The following is a 16,751-nucleotide window of genomic DNA, read 5'->3' on the forward strand; positions in this document are numbered from 1 at the left end:
CCGACTTCCGGTTCACCCGGCATTTTCCCTCGCCCTGTTTTCTTGAGTCCTCGCGGGGTGGGAGTTGTCGAGTGACTGCTTCCGGGTTGCTGAGTGACCTTGAGCCTTCAGAAGCGAGATGGCGAGTCTTTGGAGGTTGAGTGTCCTGTGCGGTGCGCAAGGAGGCCGAGGTGAGGGGTCCTGGCAGCGGGAGGTTCTCAGCGCAGCCTCCAGCCGGGGAAGGGAGTGCGGCGAGGATTTGTCTGCGGGGTGGTGAGGCCTCTCAAGCAGGGAATCGTTCCTCCGTCCCGTTGGCCGATCTGGCTCCGGTCAGCACCACAGCCGTAACCACCGTTGTCTACGCGCCCAGATGTCCTCCCGAGCGCGTATCTCCCCTGCTTCGGGCTGACACGGGGATGGGGTAATCTGAAAGAGAGCTCCTGCAAGTTAAGTTCTGCTGAGGCTGTTCCTAAGAGTTTTGTTGTTTTTTTTTTCCCCTCCCCATTCACTGTCCTTAGAATGCGCCCACCCCGCATCGGAAAAGTGTGGGGTTAGGCTCCAAACCCCAATGCCTGGCCTTTCCCATTTACCCTGGAGTTGGTGGAAAGGGGCTTGTGGAAATCAATTCGATAATCATTGCGTTGGTCATTTGTGTTATACCAGGCACCGTAGTAGGAACGGGATACGAATGTGTATAAAACATAGTTCTTGCCCTCGAAGAGTTTTCATTTTTATAGGGAAAACACATGTAAACGTAATTTAACATAAAGCAGAAACTCTTGTGCTGCACATCAATTGTCATGCCACTCCAGAGGAAGAACATACATAGCTCTGTGTTTTGGAAGAATTACCCTGTCTTGGTTCCTGAAGGAGGTGTGTGTGTCTTGAGGATAAGGAAGGCCACAGGGGGAAGGGCATTGCAGTTGGAACTACTGGGATGAGCAGGAGTGATGATGAAGGTGTAGGAACAACGAGGTAGGAGAGAAAATAAACTAGATATGATTAGAGCATGAAGCTCAAGGTGAGGAATGAGAGCTGAATCTGGAAAGGTGAACTGGAATCAGATCATGGAAGAACTGGCCTTGATATGGAGTATGCATTTACCTGATGTGAACAGGACCATTGAAAGATTTGACAGAGAGTTGCAGTTTAGATTGGCTACTTGGGTAACGCTGTGGTAGATGGCCGTCATCGGAGATGGGACAGGCTAAGACACAAGTCAGGGAGATGAGCTAGGACACCGTTGTAGTAGTGCGGGCAAGGATTGTGAGGTCCTGAACTTGGAAAGTGGTACAAAAAAGAGCAGATTGTCTCAAGAAATGTTAAGGAGATACATCAATATGATTTGGTGATCGACAATGTCGGGGTGTGGGGGGGAGTTTTATATGACTTACAGATTTTTGGGTTAAAGAGTGGGGTGTTGTTAAATAAAGTGGGGAACATGCAAATGGGTGACAAGTTTGGTTGAGAAAGTGAGTTGAAGGGTGATTTTAGTTTTTGGCATAGTGAGTTTGAGGATCATGTAGGATATCTTAGGGGAGAGGCCCAGCAAGCACTTAAACTTCTGAAACACTGGAGAGATAGCAGGGCTGCAGATATGGAATTGGGTGTCGTCAGCTTACAGGTAGTATAAGCTGAGTGGACAAAATGGCCAAGGGAGGGCTTAGGACATGAGAGCAGTGGGCAGATGATAGAATGCTAGGAAAACATCTAAGAGTGAATGCAGGAGGAGACTGATACAGGATGTCAGAGGATCAAAGGGGGACTAGAAGAGAGTTCATCAGAAAAGAAGAGAGGAAAGGCTGGATCAGATGAAGACTGAACAGTATTTGTTGGATGTGACCACATGGAGACCATTGGCAACTTAATAAAGCAGTTGTAGTCAGGATAAAATAAGTTTCAGAGTTGAAGAATGATAGGGAAGTGAGGAAGTGGAGGTGATTTAGACAATATTTTAAAGAAGCATAGTTGGAAAGAGAAGAAAGGGAGCAGGGGAAGAGTGCATGGCATTAGAGGACACAGGGTCAAGGGAGGGGTCACATATATTACATCAGTTGGGGAAATGGCCAACAGGAAGGAAGGAGAGGTGAAAGACACGGGAGAGAAATTACCTTTTAATTGAGTACTTACGACATTATGGGAATTATGCTCAGCACCTTGAGTATTTTAATTTTCAGTGGAGTATTATGAAGTAAGTGCTACTATTTTCATTTTACAGATGAGGACATTGAGGCTTAGAGAATTTATTTAACTTAATTGCTTATCACCTCATAGCTAGTAAGTGGTGGAGTTGTGTGAACTTAGGTCTATTTTTTAACCAAGAGACAGGATCCAAAAGGGGACAGAAAAGGATAGGTTCAAAAGTACAAGTGGAGGGGCGGGGCGCCTGGGTGGCTCAGTCGTTTAAGTGTCTGACTCTTGATTTCGGCTTGGGTCATGATCTCAGGGTTATGAGATCGAACCCCATGTTGGGTTCATGCTTGGTGTGGAGCCTGCTTAAGATTCTTTCTCTCCTGCTCCCTCTGCCCCCCAACAACCCCAAAAAAGAGTACAAGTGGAGAGGGGCACCTGGATGACTCAGTCAGTAGAGCATGCGACTCTCGATTCAGGGTTGTGAGTTCAGGCCCCACATTCGGTGTAGAGATTACTTAAAAATAAAGTCTTAAAAAAAAAGAAGGAAGATGGTAATAGATGTGCTTCCCAAACTAGACTGAACTCCTTGAGGACAAAGCCTGTCTTTTGTCTCTTGCTCCAGTCTAGAGCATACTCTTACCTGTAGTAAATGCTTGTTGGATGAATAAATAGATGAATATATGGAAAGAGAAAGGAGCTATAATTTACTTTTTAAAATTAGTAAGAGTGCAGGGGCGCCTGGGTGGCTCAGTCGTTAAGCGTCTGCCTTCGGCTCAGGTCATGATCCCAGGGTCCTGGGATCGAGCCCCGCATCAGGCTCCCTGCTCAGCGAGAAGCCTGCTTCTCCTTCCCCCGCTCCCCCTGACTGTGTTCCCTCTCTTGCTGTGTCTCTCTCTGTCAAATAAATAAAATCTTAAAAAAAAAAAATTAGTAAGAGTGCAGCCCTTTTACATAGGTGGTTCATTGATTTTTCAGTCTTTGAGGGGCTACTTTAGTGTGAGCTAATAGCAACCCAGGGAAATAGATAACTGTCCTCATTTTGCAGATGAGATGTTATTCCCTATCGGGGCTTATGTAGCTTGCTTATGGTTATTTAGAAAGTCTGTCAGGCCTGTTAAAGGAGAAGTGTTTATGACCCCCCCTAATGTCTCTTTCCTCAGCTCTGTTTCTCCGAATCCCGGTGGTCAGACCTGCTCAGGTCTCAGCATTTCTCCAGGACCAGCCTACCCCAGGATGGTGTAGAACACAGCACATTCACCTGTCACCCAACCACTATTGTATGTTTTTTTTTTTTTCATTGCTGCTGCTTTTTGGGCCCTGGCCCTCTTCATCTGGGCAAATTTTCATGCCTTTGACAGGACTTGCTATCTGTGGAACAGAACTCTTATGTCCGACTCCGTCAAATGAGGACCTACCTAGCCTGCACCTTTGGGCAGACAATGCCAGCATGGTTGAATGATGCCATTTATACTCCTAGAGAATCTTCTGATCTAAGTCCATTTCAAATTTCAGTTTTTTTTCTGAAAGAAAATAGCTCTTAGGAAGAGTCTGTACAGTATAGTCAGTCTTTTTATTTAGCTGATGGAGAGGAGCCAGATACAAATAATTTAGAGTAGTAGACAGTTTAAAAAGTCATACGTATTTATAGCTGTAATTGACTTACTTATTTTTATTTAGGTCAGTATTAAAATCACGTGGCATTTTTTAGGGTGAATATTATAGAAGATCTGTAGGTGAATAATGAGTTAACTATTTCCAGTTTTAAAGTCTGGAAAGGTCTGTATTTTGCAGAGATAAAGACTTATCTTGATGCTTAAGTCAACAACTTACATATGGTTGCATCTGAGTTATGAGAAATTAGGCAAGTATAGTTTTTCTGCTTTTTAGAATTATTTTATCTTTGAAAAAGTTTTGTTTCTCCATTCCTAAATTTTAAATTTAGCAGAGTGATCTTAATTTGGGGTGTGTGGACTGAAGAAAAGCCCCTGAAGTTATAAACATAGTTTTTACTGAGTGTGTCCATGTGCATTTTTCTGGAGAGTATCTCCATTAGATTCCCAAAGGGGTCTGTAACCAAAAAAAGATAGAGGCTCCTGAAGAAATGTTTAAAGCCCATTTTGTTTTTCATTTATTTAAAAGAAGTTCTCATGTTCCATATTTGTTTTGGGCTATTTATAAGTAATGAGACAGAAGAAGGACCATAATCCTAAAAGTTTGTATCAGAACTTTTTGAGTTGGCTGGTTTAATTTTGTTTTGGGAGTGTTTTTATTATTACCTTACTTCTAATTCTAAAGATTAGAAGGTGTAAAAAGAGTAATGTTGTAAAGGAATTCCTTAGTTGGTATTAACTTGTATTTATAAGGTATCTGTCTATTACACTAAAGTTCAAGATTGGTAATTCTGCAAAGGTACTTCGTTCATCTTCTTGCCTGTCGGCAAAGTGGGTCAGTCTTCTAATCTATGTAAGCACCAACATACATTGTGCTAAAGAACTTCAAAGAAGGGAGGTAGCATCTTTCTCAAGTACCTTGTTTATCTTAACTCTCTTTATGCTCAGAGCTAAGTCTTATATGCATGCTGTTTGCCATTCTGTCAGCTGGGTTATTTTGTGGCAAATATTGAATATGAGAGATGTGTGTTTCCCCCTTTCAACTCTTACGAATCTGGTTCTTCCTTTCTGTAGCTAGTTCTAAGGCTGCATCTCTCCACTGGACTGGTGAGAGGGTTGTCAGTGTTCTGCTCCTGGGTCTAATTCCAGCTGCTTATTTGAATCCTGGCTCTGCGATGGACTACTCCCTGGCGGCAGCCCTCACTCTCCACAGTCACTGGCAAGTACAGCAGTCCCTTCAGTGTTACATTGTCTGCTCAGTTTATTAGCTGTGAGCTTGTCTTATTAGAAGTTGATTGAGATACTCATAGATTACTTTAAAACATATATAAAATATTTATATGCCCAGATTTATGTGTCCACCTGCCTATTCGATGTCTTCGCTTCCATAGCTAATAGGCATTTTGAATATAACATGTTATAAAACTGAGTTCTTGATCTCCCCAAATCTCTTCCTCCGGCACTCTTGCTCATCTGAATTAATGGCATTTCCATTCTTCTAACTATTCATGCCCCAAACCTGGTCATCATCTTTGATTCCAGTAGCAGTGTCCTAACTGGTCCTCCTTCTGTCCCCAACACAGCAGCCCCAGTGATCCTGTTAAAATATTAAGTCAGGTCAAACATTCTCCTTCTCAAAATATTTTGCAGTCTTTTAACTTCCCTCAAATTAAAAGTCAGAATTCTTATGGTGGTCTACAGACCCAACATAATCTGGCCCTGTTTCTTCCCTCATCTCCAACTACTCTCTTCCTCATCCTCACTGGCTTTGATAATTCTTAGACACACCAGGGACACTCCAGGCCTCAGGACTTTACTTTTACTCTTGCTTCTGCCCAGCACTCTCTTTTTCTAGTTATACACTTGGCTTGTTCCTCATTTCCTTCACATCTGAAATGTCACCTTCTCAATAAAGCCTTCTGTAACCACTTATTTACAATTGCAGTGTCCTTCCCAGCATTACTTATCTCTCTCCCCTATTTTATTTTTCTCAGTAGTGCTTATTACCTTCTAATACACTGTATCATCTATTTATTATTTTCTGTACTCCTTGTCTCTCCCCTCATTAGAATGAAAGCACAGATACAGAGAATCACGAGAGTCATCCGTGGCTTAATGAATTATTACAAGGGTAACACTGCCCAGGTCAAGAGATAGAACTGCAGAAGCTTCTTCCTGTGTTCTACCTCAGTTACAACTACTCAGCATCCTCCAACCAGGAACCATTATCCTGGTTTTTATAGTAATCACTTCTTTACATTTCATCATAGTTTTATCACCGGTTGTCCTTAGACACTGTAGTTCAGTCTTGCCCTTTTTACTTCCTGTTTGCCCTTGTAGCTTTAGTGCCTAGAGCAGTGCCAGACACACGGCACTAAGTGAGTAGTTGTTGAATGAGGGAATTTCCAGTTTCTATTTATTTTACCCAGTGTAGTTTGTTAGATTTTCTAAGTTAATGAACCTTCTGAAAAGCTTGTAAGTAACAGTTGGGTTCTTTGAGTTCATTTTATGTTCTTTTACAAGGACAGTATGATATTGTGGGCAAGGGAAGCATTTTTGTATTGCTAGAGCTGAAAGGACATGGGACTATCTTAACCAACCCTGTTACTTTATAGATGCGGAAACTAAACCCCAGGGCGGTTAAGTGACTTGTCAGAATGATTTTGTACCTAGTGTTAAAAGGGGATTTTGCTTACCTACTTTTCCCGGGTTGGTTGGGGAATTACCCTTTAACCAGATAGACCTTTCAAAGTAAAGGATTCCAGTTGCATATGAAATATTAGATCACAAGTAACAGTGAGATTTCTCTAATAAGTAGTTCTTGGCAAGAGATCCATCTAAATCGCAAAAAGAATAAGAGATAAATCTGAACTAATATATTTTTTATTATTTTCCATTTATTTCATGCTCCTCCAGTTTCCTTACTGATTCTCCCTTTTCTCTCTCTCTCTCTCTCTCTCTCTGTCTCTCTCTCTCACACACACACACACAGAGTGACTTGTAAGAGTTTTCTATAATTGTGCACTAATTCCTCAGCATCCAATCTCTTTTAGCCCACATTAATTGGGCTTTCATCCCAATTACATAACTGAAGTCATTCTTAACAAAGTCCCCACCAAACCTTCATTTTTCCAAATCCAGCTGTCTGTTTTCGGTCCTCCTGTTACTTGAACTCTCAGCAGCATTCAACTTAATTGGCCATTCCCTGCTTAAATGATTTTCCTTTGACTTCTCGATGCTACACCCACCATGCTCTCCTCCGCCCTGCCAGCTGTGCCTTCTCAGTCTCTGACGCCTGCTCCTCTCCTTTTCCGACCTCTGAATAATAAAGCTCTGAATCCGGGGCTCAGTCTTGCTTTCTTAGTTTCTCTTAATTTCCTGAGTTGAGCTCAGATCTGACCTCTTTTCCTGATCTACAGACCTGTATTTCCAGTTGTCTAACTAACATAATCCACTTGGATGTCTAATAGTGATCCCAAATTTAACATTGCCTGAAATCACTCTTCCCCCATATCTCTCTTGATTTTTCCTCAAAGCCACCTTCTTTCCTGTTCTTCCCTAACTCAATTAAATCTAGTTTCTCAAGCCAAAAATCTTAGGAGTTATTCTAGATATTTCTTTTTGTCTTATCTCACATCTAGTCCATCAGCTCTTTCTGTTAGTTCTCTCCTCAAAACATAGCCTGCCTCAATTGTCACTTCACACCATCTCCCCTGTCACCAGCCTAGGTTAAGCCAATAGTCTTGCCAAGGCACTTTGTTTGCCTCCTAAGTGGTTTTCTGTTTCTGTTTTTGCCCCTGCCCCTTTCTCCTGCCTGCACTGTCCATTTGCCATACTATAGCCAGAGTGACCTTTTTTAAAAGTAAAATTACATTTATCTAAAGAGGACATACAAATGGCTCATAAGCACATGAAAAAATGCTCAACATCGTTTGTTATTATAGAAATGCAAATCAGTGGATGCCTGGATGGCTCATCGGTTAAGTACCTGACTCTTGATTTCGGCTCAGGTCATGATCTTGGGGTTGTGGGGTTGAGCCCTGAGTCAGGCTCTGCATTGGGCATGGAGCCTGCTTAAGAGTCTCTCCCTCCCTCCCTAAAAAAAAAAAAAGGCCAATCAAAACCACAATGAGATACTGCTTCGCACTCACTAGGAAGGCTGTTATCAAAAAGATGGACAACAACACGTGTTTCGAGGATGTCAAGAAGTTGGAGTCCTCATATGTCTCTTCCGGGAATGTAAGACATTACAGCCACTTTGGAAAACAGTTTGACAGTTCTAACAGAAAGTTAGAGTTATCCTATGACTCAGTGATTCCACTTTTAGGTGTATACCCCTCAAAATTGAACACGTACGTCCTCACATGAGAACTTGTATAGTAATATTCATAGTGTTATTTATAATAGCCAAAAAGTGAAAACAATCCAGATGTCTGTCTACTGATGAATAGTTATAATAACCAAAAAGAAACAATCCAAATGTCTATCGGCTGATGAATAGCTAAAGAAAATACAATATATTCTTACAAAGGAATATAATTTGGCCACACAAAAAGTTGAAGTACTGATACATGCCACAGCATGGGTGAACCTTGAAGATGTGAAATGAAAGAAATTTGACACAAAAGGCCACATATTGTGTGATTTCTATAAAATGTACAGAGTAGGCAAGTCCATAGAGACAGAAAACTAGTTGAGTAGTGGGGTTTCTTTTTGGAGTGATGAAATGTTCTGGAATTTTAAATAGTGATGATGTTGCACAACTTTATGACTTTTAACACTTTAGTATACACTTTGAAAGGCTTAATTTGGGGGCAGCCAGCTGGCTCAGTCAGAGGAGCATGTGACTCTTGATCGCAGGGTTGTGAATTTGAGCCCCATGTTGGCTGTAGAGATTACTTAAAAAAAAAGTGTTCTATGGCATGTGAATTACATCTCAGTAAAGCTGTTATTAAAAATAAAATTCGGTCACTACTTACTTAGATTACTCCCTACTTAAAACATATCTGTGGTTTCCCATTACATTTCAAATGAAATTAAAAAAAAATTTTTTTTAAGATTTTTATTATTATTTTTAAAGATTTTACTTATCTATTTGAGAGAGAGAGACAGTGACAGAGATAGTAAGAGAGAGCACAAGTCGGGAGGAGAGGGAGAAGCAGGCTTCCATTGAGTGGGGAGCCAGACATGGGGCTCGATCCCAGGACTCTGGAATCATGACCCAAGCCAAAGGCAGATGTTTAACAGACTGAGCCACCCAGGCACCCCAAAGATTTTTATTTTTAAGTAATATCTACACCCAGTTGGGGCTCAAACTCACAATCCCGAGATCAAGAGTTGCGCACTCTACTGACAAAACCAGCCAGGTGCAGCTGAAATTCATACTTAGGACCATCAAGGCCCTGTGTGATCTGCCCTTCCCGTATGATGCCCACGTTCTGCAGCCACACTAATCTTTTTGCTATTCCTCAAAGATGCCAAGGTCATTGTCACTTTCGTTTGGAATGTTCTCATTCAGGTCATCCTTTCTAAAATATTTCTTCATAGCACAATGTACTTTTTTTTCCTTCTTCACTAGAATCTGTTCTATAAGGCAGGGATGCTGTCTTATTTGCTGTTCTTTCAACATCTGTACCAGGTTCTGGCACACAGTATCTGCTTCATTTTTTTTTAAATTAATGACGAACTCTGTAGAGCATTTGTTTTAAAGTTTATTTATTTTTTCAGTAATCTCTACATCCAGTCTGGGGCTCAGACTCATGACCCTGAACTCAAGAGTCACATGCTCTACCAACTGAGCCAGCCAGCTGCCCCTTGAGCATTATTTAGTTAAAAAAAAAACCCCAAACCCCAAGATTTTGTAAATGGAGTGGTAATTAACTACTGTCTTTGATATAAATAATTCTGGAAAATTTAATCTAAAGAATAGAGATGTCTTTATTATATTAATTGGAAATTCTTGGTTCCTTCATTTTGGTTTGTGATTCCTGTTACCATGAGTTGTATTTTGAACCTGATAATTATTTTTTTGCATTCAAGTTAGCCATATAGCCGTCTGAATTGTGATTTTTCATTTGTACTGTTTTTTTCTTTTTTTTCTTTTAGGGGCCTTGGACAAGTGGTTACCGACTATGTTCACGGGGATGCTTTGCAGAAAGCTACCAAGGCAGGCGTTTTGGCCCTGTCGGCTTTCACGTTTGCTGGGCTTTGTTATTTCAACTACCATGATGTGGGCATCTGCAGAGCTGTTGCCATGCTGTGGAAGCTCTGACCTTTTTGACTTAATACCTTGAGAATTGATTGTACACCTCTTTGCCTCTGCTCTGTCATGCCATTCAACTCACAATAAGGAGGAAATAACAGATAAGTCCATTGGTGAGACAAACCTCTTCTAATCACCTGGTTATTTTTAGAGTTTAGTCCTTGAGGAAAAGGTTCGAGAAGAATTGTATTCAAGAAATTTGGAGACTGGGTTCCTTGGTCTGGTGAGTTTATGGGGTTGTGTCCCAGCTTCTCACAAGACTCATAGCATAACTAACCATAATGTATGAGCTTTTGCCTGTTAACTAATCAAATTCTTAAAGGGAATTCAGCTTTATTACTATCAATACCTGATCAAACTTCTGTATTTGTCCTGGGAATGATGGAGAAAGGGAAAGCCTGTTAATTCATAAGTAAAGATTTTGCAGAAAATTAGTGTTTAATTTTTGAAAATTTCCCTCTCTGTTCAGTCAATACCAGTTACTGATGGTTACATGTCCTAGGGAAACTTTAAAATTAGGAAATACTGATATTTCACATTATTAATTTCTAAATCCTGGGAAGAAGAGCCTGGAGAGCTTCTGAGTATAGAGAAGTTCCGTGTGGGAAAGAGGTCCCCTCATAGATGTATCAAAGTATTGTAGATTCTAAACCAAGACTTAATCCTCAAATGTGTTTATTTTGCTTGTCCTAAAATAATCTGTCTACAAATATAAAACTGTAAGTAATAAATTGTTATTTTCCCACTGTAGGAATCTCTAATGTGAAAATGTATTCTATGAAAATAAAGTTTTTTAAAAAATAAAATTCTAATAAAAATGTATTCTATTCTTTTATGTATTAACTGTCCTTAGTTTTATTCAGTAGAACTTGGTGTCTGTTGCATATACACCAGTAAAACCGGACTGTTTAAATTTCTTTCTAGGGCTTAGCAGTTAGGTAAATTACAAAGTACTGTAATACAAAAAAGACTTAAATGTAATAGGCAAAAATATACTGAGTATGAGTAGTTTGGTATGAGAGAAGTATAAAGATTAAATACATTTGGTCCTTGAATAACACAGTTGCTCTGGTCCACTTATATGTGTATTTTTTTTTTTTATAGATACAGTACTATAAATGTATTTTTTCTTTGTGATTTTCTTAATATTTTTCTTCTAGCTTACTTTACTGTAAGTAGCATATAAATCATATAACAAAAATGTATGTTAATTACTGTTTATGTTATCAGTAAGGCTTTTGGTCGCTAGTAGGCTATTAGTAGTTCAGTTTTTGGGGAGTCACATAGATTTTTGACTGAGGTGTCCGCGCCCCTAACCCCCACATTGTTTAAGGGTCAGCTGTAGTAGGAATTAGAAGGAGGTCCAGATTATGATGTTCTGTAAATGCCAGCCTTCGGAATTTAAATTACATTCTGTATGCAGTTAGTTTGATCTGAGGGGTGAGTGTAAGGCATGATGGTTTGTTTCTCCTAGCACCATAGAGGAACTGGGACTTGGCGTGTTTCCCTCACTGAAGACCTTCCTGGGCAGCTGAGGCAAACTATTGAAGGGGAGCTGGCTAGGAGGGTAAGTGTGTTCATGAATGTCTGTATTAGGGGCTAAAGAGAAGCTCCCCTTAATGGGCTTATGGCCATGTAGGAGATTCAGATGTATATTAAGTGTTCAGAAAGAGGTGATTAATTCTGTTCTGGGGTGGTTAACGGTTTCAAAAGGGAGTGATACCTGAATAGCAGTGGTTCCCCAAGGAGTGGTGGTCGTGGGCGAGTCTGCCTTGTCAGGGAGAAATATAATAACGTATAAATAATAAAATTACTAATAAAATAGTAGTAAAACTGGCATTGTTTAGAATTGCTGGCTCATGACGAAGATAAAAAGCAGACCTTTAGTCGATTTTATTATTGGCTTAAAATTCTATATAGACAATGATCCCCCTTCGTGTCATTTCTCTCTTCTCCCCCTCCCCAGCCCCCAGGACACCACTGCTGTAAAGTGGGAGTTTTCCACATAGTTGAAATGGGGAGGACAGGAACTGGGTAATACGGGGTTCCTGTAGCGATCGCCAGCACCATCGGACCACAGTTGGATCTGGAGAGGTGTCTGATGCTAGTAAGCTTCATTAGACGGTGACTGAGAAGTTAGGGTGGAGGCTCGTTGGGTACTGCCTGCTCCAGGTCCCAGCTGCTTTTGTCATTAGGATGGTGCTGAGCCTTCACTGTGGGAAATCATTGGATTGCTGTGAGCTGCTGAGGCAGCGGGGAAAATGAGGCAGGGGCTAAGAGCAATAGGTTTCTGAAGCTAAGCAGGACATGGTCAGAACTGTGCTTTAGAGAGAATTTAGGTGACATGCGGAAGGTTGATAAACTAGAGGCAGAAGGACATGGAGGAGGATAGAGGAAGAAAGGGCCTATCTGAACTCTAGTGGCAGCAGAAAGTAGGACTCAATTTTAAAGGTATTGTAGAAATGAAAAAATATTCCTTCATCTGACAGGTACTAAGTACCTCATGTAATTGGCACTGTGCTAGGTACTGTGGGTAGAGAGAAGTCCTCTGCCCTTAAAAGGAATTCATAGTCCCATTGGGACAGCAGCTAAGTTATATACTGTATATTGCAGTACACTGGTAAGTGCAGTTCAGCATATCAAGCAGTGATGTAACGAAAGGCGCAGTTAGAATTTGCAAGTTTCCTAGAGGAGTCTTGACCTGGTATCTGAAAGATAAAGGAGCTGACAGGTAGCCAAGGAAGCCAAAGATGGCTCATCATCTGGTATGACTGGGTTGACTGTAGAGGACCTTCTATGCCATGATAAGTAACTGAAACCCTTGATGGCAATGGGGAGTCACTGAAGATGGTTAATTACGCAAATGATACGGTCATGTTTATTTTAAATAGGTTATGCTGGCAGCTGTGTGAACTATGCATTTGAGGGAGTTAAGCATGGAAATGTTAGATTATTTCAGTGATGCAGAAAAGATGATGAAAGGCAGTAATAGAATGAAGAAGAAAAATTTAAGAGATATTTAGAACTTAGAATCAATAAGAGCTATACTGGGGTGTGAGAGATCAAGAGAGGAGGGAGTGTATGTTCAATTTCTTTGTTGAAAATAGTTGGATGGGAAGTGGTCATTAATTTTTGGAGGAAAATTAGATATGACAGTGGAGGGATGGGTCACTATCAAAGCTTTGAATTTATGAGATATCCAGGAAGAGATAGAATTTATAGAATTTCTATTTTTGGCAATATGACAGACTAAATTTTAGAAATTATTTTGCTACGATGCATCTAAGAATGTTAAACCAAAATCACCTTTTAAAACATGAGTCATCTTGCTCCAAGAAACGCTCTCAAGCCAGAACAAAATTTGCATGCGTAAGGAGGTAAATCATTTGCCCTGGGATTATTTACTCATCTCGGGTGGCCTAGAGCTCTAGATTTAAGAAGGCAACATAGAGGCCAGGAGCAAAGCTCCGGGCTCAAATTGGAGTTTGATTGGAGACTCCCTAAAACTAGGAACCGTGGAGTTTTACCCTCAAAGGAGGGTGATTTAGAAAAATAATTTTTACCTCCAAAAGTGGAGAGGACTGAGTTGCCTTGGTTCTGATTGGAGGAAGAACATCTCCTCTGAGAGTATGTGGCTAAGGGCCAGTCCTTATGCCAGTTTGTGGCCTGAGTTCTTACTATCTGCGTGTTTAAAAAGACTACATGCTGCTTATTTAACATTTACTTGGGTTGGTAGTGCCCCAGATGCCTGGTAGGAAGTAAACACATTTTCTCTGGAGGAAGGTTTCTCTAACACAAGCCTCAAAAATTCCCACAAAGTTCTAATGAATGTGAACTTCCAGCAAAAAACCATAATACATACAGGAAACACCCTGAACAAGACTTGTCAGCACAGAACAAACAAACCTACCCACGAAGAATTCAGATCCCGGCAGAATTTTCAGACACAGAATAGAAATAAAATGAGAGGGAAGTTTAAGTACAAGTCAGTTGTCAGATCAGGGGTGAGAACATCTTTGGAGAAGGTGACCCTACACCTGGTGTTCTCAATCCATAGAATCTTGGGAAGTAGATGTCTACTTAGGAAAAGATGTCTGTTCCTCTGGAGTCCTTATAGTTGAATGTCAGGGTCCGTCTCCAGTGGGTCTGGATATCCTTACATGACACTGGGTAGCATGTATCCATGGCTGTGGGCCTGGAGCTTGAGAACTCTATATGTGAGGTTAAAAGTACCTGAAATGGTCACTTCCAGTGTGGTTCCAAGGCTGACTTTTATTGGTATCTCTTCTAATAAATCTAGTGTCCTAGTTATATATCATGCTGGTGGGGGGGGGGCACAAAATGTCTGATGATACGTCTTTCAGAAAAACAACTTTTATGTTGGGCTATGTATATGAGGTTCATTTTTTTTTTTTTTAATGTAACAATTACAACATACCATGGGTGGAATCTGTTAGAGGATGAGTCAAGCCCAGCCTCATGGGGTCTTTCTATAACAATTTCATATGAGAGTTTATGGAGATTTTTAAAAATGTAAATTGCAATGTCATTAGGCCTTGGCATAAAACTTAGAACTGAGGAAAGTTTCAGTCTAAGCAGAAAAGTTAGAAATTATTATTTAAAAGTACTTAACTGGTTATAATTTGGGCAGCTGAATTAAATGGGTGGTGGGTATTAAGGAGGGCACTTGTGATGAGCACTGTGTGTTGTAGGTAAGTGATGAATCACTAAATTCTACTCCTGAAACCAATTTTACCATATACATTAACTAGAATTTAAATAAAGACTTGACAAAAAATCCATTTGTAAATGTTCAAATGGTCTTCATATGTTTTCTAGATTATAATTAAAATGAGTAAAATTTTATCACTTGTTGAGCCTCCTAGGTAAAACTTTTTTGACTAATATTTTTGTAAAGTTTGAACCAATTTGTCTCTGTAATTTGGGTTATTATTATTATTTTCTTCAGCACAAATATTAGCAGCCTAGAAGTAGTTTAGGAATTACCAACCAGTACGAAACAGCCTTGACAAAGCAAATGTCTTTCCCCTTATCCACCCTCCCACCTGCAGTAAGGGCAGTGTTGTATTTTAAATAGTCCTTCTTATACAGAAATCAGATTGAATAATTGCCTTTAAAATATGCTGGTAATGCTAGAAAGGGCTCTTTGTATGATAGTAAGCTGTATGGTGTTAAGTGTGGACTTTATTTTTTTTTTAAGATTTTATTTATTTATTTGACAGGGAGAGACACAGCAAGAGAGGGAACACAAGCAGGGGGAGTGGGAGAGGGAGAAGCAGGCTTCCCGCTGAGCAGGGAGCCCGATGTGGGGCTTGATCCCAGGACCCTGGGATCATGACCTGAGCCGAAGGCAGACGCCTAACAACTGAGCCACCTAGGCGCCCCTTGCCTTTAGCTTTAAAATGTAATTTTTTGATCCTAGCATGTTAGGCAAACACAAGTATCTTACTGAAATTTCTACCTTTGTAAACTGTAGAAATTCCTTTGACAAATAGAAAAAACATATCCATTTGTTTTCAAATATATATATTCTTTTATTGCATCTACTATATCTACTATAGTTTTGATCATTCATATTGGTTACTTTAGTTAGATTAATCTTTTACCACAGCAATTAGTTTCTATTTCCTTACAGACAGAAAACCAGAAGGCAGGTGACAAAGAGCTGATGTACAGAGTACCTCAGAAAACACTAACATCACCCAAGGGCATAGAGACATTCTATTAAACATGTCAATAGTCAGTCTATAATGTATAAAAGTAGTTAGAGGTGTATTAAAACTGTGGTTGGTAACCAATGTTTTGTATTCTCTATCTTAGAAATTGTCCAGGTGCCCAAAGATGATTCACTAACTAAAGAATAGGAGGGAAAAAGAAGAAATGCATAGTAAATTGTCCCAAATAAGATGGTAGAAATTAAATCCAGAGATAGCACTGATCACTTGGAGGATAACTGGGTTAAACTCATTGGTTAAAATAGATTCTTAGATGAGCTGACATAAAATGTAGCTATATATTGCATAAGAGATAAACCTAAAATATAAGAATATAGAAAGGATGAAGGTAAAGGGACAGAAAAATGCAGTACAATACAAACCAGAAGAAAGCTGGACTATATTTATATCATTCGAAGTAGACTTTAAGGCAAAAAGCATTGTTAAAGAGGGTCATTACATGATAAAATATAAAAAATTCACTAATATGTTTTAACAATCCTGAATGTGTATGTACCTGCTAATCACAGCCTCAAAATTTTTAAAACAAAAATTGACAGAATTCTACAAGAAAGCGTGGAAAATTTCAAGTGTCTTTCAGAGATGGATAGATCAATTAGACAAAAGTTAATAATGACATAGAAGATTTAAACAATATAATTAATAAGCTTGATTTAGTAGACATACGTAGAACTTTGAACACAGCAACTGGGGAACACATTCTTTTTAAGAAGACACCTGACCATGTATGGACTACAAAAAAGCCTTATTGGATATCATACAGATTACCTTTTCTTTTTCTTTTTTTTTTAAAGTAGGCTCCATGGGGGGCTTGAACTCATCAATATCATACAGATCACCTTCTATTTATTTATATTTTTAGTAGGCTCCAGCATGGGGCTGAAACTCATGACTCTGAGATCCAGACCTGAGTTGGATGCTTAACTGACTGAGCAACCCAGGTGCCCCCAGATCACCTTTTCTGACCATAATGCATTAAAATCAGAATTTCATAACAATAAAGATAGCCAA

General features: G+C 39.9%; 1 protein-coding gene across 2 annotated transcripts; it reads left to right on the plus strand.

Moving 5' to 3' along the window:
• Positions 1 to 32: 32 nt before the first annotated feature.
• SDHD (succinate dehydrogenase complex subunit D) lies at positions 33 to 10,785 on the plus strand. Of its 2 annotated transcripts, XM_032428092.1 has the most exons (4): positions 44 to 170; positions 3,273 to 3,389; positions 4,797 to 4,941; positions 9,828 to 10,785. In XM_032428092.1, exons 1-4 carry the CDS (start codon positions 119 to 121, stop codon positions 9,991 to 9,993), a joined length of 480 nt encoding a protein of 159 aa, XP_032283983.1. In that variant the 5' UTR covers positions 44 to 118; the 3' UTR covers positions 9,994 to 10,785. The 2 variants fall into 2 exon arrangements, with proteins under 2 accessions (XP_032283984.1, XP_032283983.1); XM_032428093.1 differs by lacking the exon at positions 4,797 to 4,941 and having other exon boundaries at positions 33 to 170.
• The last annotated feature ends 5,966 nt before the right edge of the window (positions 10,786 to 16,751 follow it).

The sequence above is a fragment of the Phoca vitulina genome, unplaced genomic scaffold, assembly GCF_004348235.1.
Source record: "Phoca vitulina isolate PV1807 unplaced genomic scaffold, GSC_HSeal_1.0 scaffold38, whole genome shotgun sequence".
In the NCBI taxonomy this organism is placed as follows: domain Eukaryota; kingdom Metazoa; phylum Chordata; class Mammalia; order Carnivora; family Phocidae; genus Phoca; species Phoca vitulina.

What these genes read in the sequence shown, in the direction of transcription:
- SDHD (XM_032428092.1), top strand. Translation starts at nt 119, where the DNA reads ATGGCGAGTCTTTGGAGGTTGAGTGTCCTGTGCGGTGCGCAAGGAGGC. An exon ending in CGGTGCGCAAGGAGGCCGAG is followed by an intron (nt 171 to 3,272) that starts GTGAGGGGTCCT and finishes CTCTTTCCTCAG; the next exon opens with CTCTGTTTCTCCGAATCCCG. An exon ending in CTCACTCTCCACAGTCACTG is followed by an intron (nt 4,942 to 9,827) that starts GCAAGTACAGCA and finishes TTTTTCTTTTAG; the next exon opens with GGGCCTTGGACAAGTGGTTA.